At 41.9% G+C, this 6,224-nt stretch overlaps 1 protein-coding gene across 1 annotated transcript in view; it reads right to left on the bottom strand.

Moving 5' to 3' along the window:
- LOC101857758 (tubulin polyglutamylase TTLL11) overlaps positions 1 to 6,224 on the bottom strand; it is a gene marked incomplete in the record, with an annotated part of 37,980 nt that overhangs the window by 15,038 nt on the left and 16,718 nt on the right. The window contains 1 exon segment of the mRNA XM_005089554.3: positions 2,604 to 2,773. Within this exon segment, the coding sequence (XP_005089611.2) occupies positions 2,604 to 2,773 (170 nt within the window).

Genomic DNA, 6,224 nt, shown 5'->3' on the forward strand with positions numbered 1-6,224 from the left:
AACAAATTGCACACGGAATATGCAGAGGATGCATCAGCAGACCTTGCGCAAGAGTTGGAACATTTGAAAGTGATTCATTCAGCGAACATTGGAGAAAATGTCTTGCCGTCTCGTCAGTTGCTGAACAGATTTCATTCCCTGAAACTAGATCTAGATGCTTTGTTTCCAAACGTTGTAATCATTTTGAGAATCTTCTGCACCTTGCCTGTCGCAATTGCGCAAGTTGAACATTCCTTCAGTACCCTTTCTCAGGTGAAAAACATTTTGCGGCCCACATTGTGTCAAGACAGACTCACAAATCTTGGAATTTTGGCCATAGAGGCCAGTCCAGCGCGAAAATTGGACTACGAACCTATAATTGGCAGTTTTGAAAGAGCTAAATCCAATAGACTCCGTTGTAGTTGTTATAAGAAAAAAGTAAGTTACATTACAATTTATTTTAATTTCTGTCATCGGTTTATTCATCTTACCTTCATTTTTAACTACCTGGTAAATCAGAAAAATAACATTTTTAGGTTGACAACACCCAGCACTTGATGGAGGGGGACGAGACAAAGGAGGCTGGGGAGTGTATGTGCGGGGAGGGGGGTGGATTAGCTTTTATACAAACATCTCTTTCGCAAAATGCATTTCCAAGTAGTGAAGATGTGTGTCTAAGAGGCAGACAGAGAGAGAGAGAGAGAGAGAGAGAGAGAGAGAGAGAGAGAGGGGGGAGAGAGAGGGGAGAGAGATAGAGAGATAGAGAGGGAGAGAGAGAGAGAGAGAGAGAGAGAGAGAGAGAGAGAGAGAGAGAGAGAGAGAGAGAGCGTATGTTGGTATGTAATAGATATGCTACAGTAAAGTGATTATATATGCCTATGTACATTGTATTTGTTGGGTTATTAAATTGCAGGTGAGGGTGGGTGAGACCGGGGGGAGGAGGGGCCCGAAGGTGATTGCTGCCCCAGGGCCCGACCAGGCTCTCGACGGCCCTGAATGTCATAAGGGCTCACGGGACACTTTAAGCATTTTTTCATCCTCTGTTGTCGTAAAGCGGCTAGGGGAGATGCAGTTTTAAATGGTAGGTTAGCTCCACAGCTCTTTCAGTTGGGATGTTTCTAAGGGTTTCCTTGACTCCACCTTTTATGTGGCCTTCCTTTACCTTTATAGCTTTAGTGCTTGGTGTAATAGGCTCTCGAGGCTGGCTGGCAAGGTGACATTGGTAACAAGTGGTCAAACCATTTATTTCTCTGTTTTTCTATGATTCATTGCAAATAACTGCTCTTACTTGTTCATTTTTCTGCCTGTCTCGTCTTGTGATGTTAAGGGTTTTGCGGAGACATGATAATTCATCTCACATTGCAGTGATTTTGCTTTCAAAGGTTCTACTTAATGCCCGATCTGGTACTGGTAGCATAATGTTGGTATAAATATTGAAGTGATAAACTGTCTCTTTGTGTCCATGGAGATGTTTGGATAAGATAGAAGGAATACGACCTGGTAGGGGACAGCGTTGGCTTTTTGAGTCTGCATTTCTATTTCTCTGTTTAAGGACCCGTTTTCAGAAAAAGTGCTACCAAGATATTTAAACTCCTTCACTTGTTCCAGTTGTTTTCTATTGAAACAGATGTTCAAGGGACGATGGATTCGGCTAATTTTCAAAACTTTCTTTTTTATATGCTTATTTTCATGTTGCAATGCAAGACAAAGTGGAGTGAAGGTCCATGATCGCCCACGCCAGTCGACAAGGCACGGGTGATGATGATTTTCATGTCCTATTTCTCGCAACTGTTGTTCAGTTCGGTAGTGTGATTTTGGAGGTTTTGTTGGTTCGGATAAATAAGGCATTGGTCGTCTGCAAATATAATTCATTTAGCTTTTCATGGCTTTGGTTTGCGTCTTGTGTTATTGTGTCCATATATAATGTAAACAGAAGGGGAGATAGAACGCATCCCTGTCGTGCTCCAAATCTTACATTGAACCAGTCTGTATTGCCTTCCTTTATTCTTATTGAGCTTCTACTGTTGGTATATAGAGCTCTGACATTGTCTAACAGTTGTCCTCTGACGCCTTACTACGTTTCAAGTGTCTTTCAGAGTTTAGCATGGTTTACTCTATCAAAAGCCTTCTCCTGGTCCGTGAAGACGCTGTTTGATTCTTTGTTGTGTTCGATGGTTTCTCGCATAGCTGTCGAAATGTGAATACAGCATCCCTGCGTTCTCTTCCCTTTCGGAATCAGAAATTAGCTTCGCTCAGGTTTCTCCCTACAATAGGTCTGATCCGCTGTTTTATTATCTTCTCGAATGTTTTTCCTGCGTGGCTCAACCAAGAGATACCTCTGTACGTTGTGCAGTCTCAACAGCAAAAAGGATGGCAAATAACAACAACAACAACAACAACAACAACAACAACAACAACAACAACAACAACAACAACAACAACAACAAGGAGGCGGTGGCCCTGGCGAAGAGCACGCTCTTTGGGGCTCCAAACATTTCCTATGGATAGGCTACCACACACACACACACACACCACACACACACACACACACAACAACAACAACAACAACAACAACAACAACAACAACAACAACAACAGCAACCACAACAGAACATGGCACTTACGTGTTCATGGTGAAGACGTCAGAAACATACTCCTGGGCCACATAGTGGTCATCCTCCTCGTCCGTAAACTGTGCCATGTCCTGCATCACGTAGACCCCAATACCGCGATGACCATCAGAGGGCTTTACGATGAACGTTGGTCTGTCAGCCTGGCCCTTGGTCTTGTTCACCTGAATCATGATTAGAAGGTCAGGAAATCTAATATTCTTATTAGAATAGTTTAGGTTAGAGCAGAGCTCTTCCAAAAAGAACCCCCCCCCCCCCAACTATTTAATAGTTTTTTTGGGTTTTTTTCATCCAGGTCGCCTACCCAATTTCAAACGTTCTTGACCTAATGCTCAGACCTAGGGGCATTGCAGGGGTCACAGTGGGGTTGTAGCTATGTTATGTCTTACAGGAGCATGAAGCAGCGGGTTACGGTTGTCGTGATGCACGAAGGCATTTGCGGCGGGAAGGAGGGGGGAGGGGGGTATTCTTTAATTTTGCCAGTTTCTCATTAATGTTTGGACTTGTAAAATTACTCGCACCTTTATTGTTTATCAAGTGAAAGGGTTACGTTTTTATTAACCTCCCCCCCCCCCCCACACACACCATTAAGGGTTCCCAAGGCTTCACAATAACTGATACTGGTTAGCCAAATCATTGTAATCTATAGGGTGGTCTAAAAATCGTGGTGCAACTCGTTGTCAAATATTTTCTAAACTATCGAGCATAGACTCTCCGGTTTCTGCACAATGGCTTGTCTCAATTTGTCTTAACAGATCAACATTTAGTTTGTAAATACCTGTTAGCTGTATTCTAAAGAATTCCATAATAAATACTAATAAACTATCCAAAAAGGTGGTTTCAACATAAATTTAAAAAGTTTACAGCTGGGGCAATATCGCTTTTAAAAGCAAGCCCGTCACTTTTTTACTAATCGCGAGTCTATTTTTATTGAACGCATGTTTTGAGAGCCCTTAGTGCAAAAAAAAAATGTGTTCACTATAACATTAATTTCTTGTAACAAGATTTGTCTCTAAAAACGTAATTGGTGAGCTGTGACTTAGCCCATATGGGTAGGAAAAATGTGTGTGAGAAGCGGGATATGCTGTGAACAATCCCATTTTTTGCGAGACGGAGATTGATAGCATAATTTTATATAACTTTATGAAGAAAAGATTTTAAACCTAGCCTCAATTGTTGTGGAAAATATGAGTAAATTAAGACAAATTGATACAAGCTGCTGTGCAAAGTGTGGATGACATTGGTTCACCCGTTAAAGAGATATTTGAAGATAAGTTGCGCCACAAATTTTTGACAGCTCTGCAGCATATGAATCCCGTGGGAGGAGCTCCAACGTTGCAGCCTGTAAGTATCTACAGCTGTTGTTCTCATTTTCTTTTTGTATCGATTACCAAGCACCAGTGGCGGTGGGTAGTGAAGGGTTCACGGGCTCGAGCCCCCCTCCCCCTTCCACCAACTTTAGCTCAAAGTAAATTAAAGTTTCTTAAATAACTAAATATGCAGTTGAAACCGTTATTATTGCACGCAATGAACACAGGGTGATCAACTTGGCGTCTTATTCGTTTATCCAATCACTAATGTCACCGCTTACAACTGTAGTAACCTGAAAGCCAATCAAATGTCTTAAGGGCTCAGCAAACGATGAGCCCATTCCCACGGCCCTTCTGTTATGAAACTCTTCGTGTAAGAAGGTAGAAGAATGGAGAAAAGAACGCTGTACAGACGGCTCACGCTCTCCTAGCCCTGACTATGGGGTGAAAGTTTACGACGCACTTTCCTCCAGTGACACAGTTACTACGCGCTCATTGGACTTTTGTTATGTGCGTTCTACTTTCCGCGACTACACGGCCTAATCCAGCTCATATATTGAATATGTTTGAAGTGCTGTGTGTAATGTTTGTGTTTGTACCGCTGAGATTTAACAGTTATAAATCACATTGAACCATTTTTAAGGCAACTTTTTTCATCCAGAAGAATCTAACTTAGAACAAAGAGATGGAAGACAAAGGTGATTCTTCTCGTTTGAATGGTTCTCACCCACCGACACTGCCAACCTCCCATTTGAAGCGGGTTGAACAGTGGTAAAATGGCGAGGAAATAATGCCCAGGAATGGAACCGTAAAACTTTTGTTTGCAAAAAGGGAACCATACCACTAGGCCCATACACCCCAAATGCTTTCACTTTACGTCTTCTGTTCTCATATTTTGTGTGAGTGTGTGTGTGTGGGGGGGGGGGTAGTTATTCTGTTGTAATGAGAATATTGAGTGTATATCTAGCTTAACATCACCATGGGCAGGCCCGCGTGTCCATCAAACCAGAAACCAAAAAAGAAGTCGTCCGTCTCTCGTGAAAGTGGTATTTGAAACAGAACACAATTGTTAACTTGAGTAATCAATGAAAATTATGCAAGGATGTGTCCACCATAAGGATCCGACTCCTCCCGACAAAAATGGATCGGTTGAAAAGCCGTTCGTGGCATTTTAGTCGGGTCATCTCGTAATTCATCGTCCATAAGCCCAGTGACAGCGAACAAACTTTCAATTTTTTAAGTACTAATTTTAAAAAATCTAATGTCATTGTTTATAGTCAGTGTCACAAAATGATAAAGTGTACCACCTGTGTAAATGGATATTAACAAATTTTAACCATCTGTACAAAAACTGTTTTAAAAAATTGTATGCCCTGTTATTCCTGACTTGGATTCCTTAACTTTCGACCTGTTCACCCATGCTGGAAACGAACAAGCCGAATTTTGACCAAGCGGACTAAAATCTGCTTAGAGATGGACACGCGGCCTATGCTTTTTACACAGAGCTAACGTGTCAGTGAGTACGATTTCTGATGCATTAGTCTGCTATTTAACCTTTTTAAAGGTGTCAAACCTCTCAAGTTTGCCTTTCTGTATTGAAATGAGATGATCCGTAGGATTGCAATGACCAAAACAGAATACTCTTGCCAGATTGAGGAGACTCGTGAATACTTGAGAAAACATTGCTAAAACGAAAGCTTTCAAGTTTATATTTTTAAAAAAACGTTTGACGTTATCGTTCCCTTGATAAGAATAAGAAACCAATTATACTTTCCTATTTGTACAACCCCATTCCACAGCGATTGTAACAACAGGGTGTTTTCACTTTTCACCTTTCGAATACAACAGCTGGTAACGTTTCAAAAATGGTGAAATGGTATAGGTTTAACGCCCCTATCAACACTATTAAGTTATTTAAGAAGCTGTACCTCCTAGTTTAACGTCCGTCTCCGATAGGACAGAGCCAAGTAGGAAGTTCGTGTAAAGTGCCTTTCCCAAAGACACAACGTCGGACCGAGCTGAGGCTCGAACCACCGAACCCGCAATTTCACGATTACGAGTCCGGTAGCCTAACCACTAGGTTACCGACGCCACTCTGGTAACGTTTCAGTCCATCCCGCTAGGCTATTCTGTTATGTTAAAAAGGTATCATGTATGTCTGCCTGCCTGCCTGTCTGTCTGTCTGTCAGTCTGTCTGTCTGTTAGTCTGTATGTATGTGTATGTATGCCTGTCTGTCTGCTTGTCTGTCTGTATGGTTAGTAGGCTAAATGTCTATCCGTTGGTCTTCCTCTTTCCTCCCCCCCC

The sequence above is a fragment of the Aplysia californica genome, unplaced genomic scaffold (genome assembly GCF_000002075.1).
Source record: "Aplysia californica isolate F4 #8 unplaced genomic scaffold, AplCal3.0 scaffold00006, whole genome shotgun sequence".
Classification (NCBI taxonomy): domain Eukaryota; kingdom Metazoa; phylum Mollusca; class Gastropoda; order Aplysiida; family Aplysiidae; genus Aplysia; species Aplysia californica.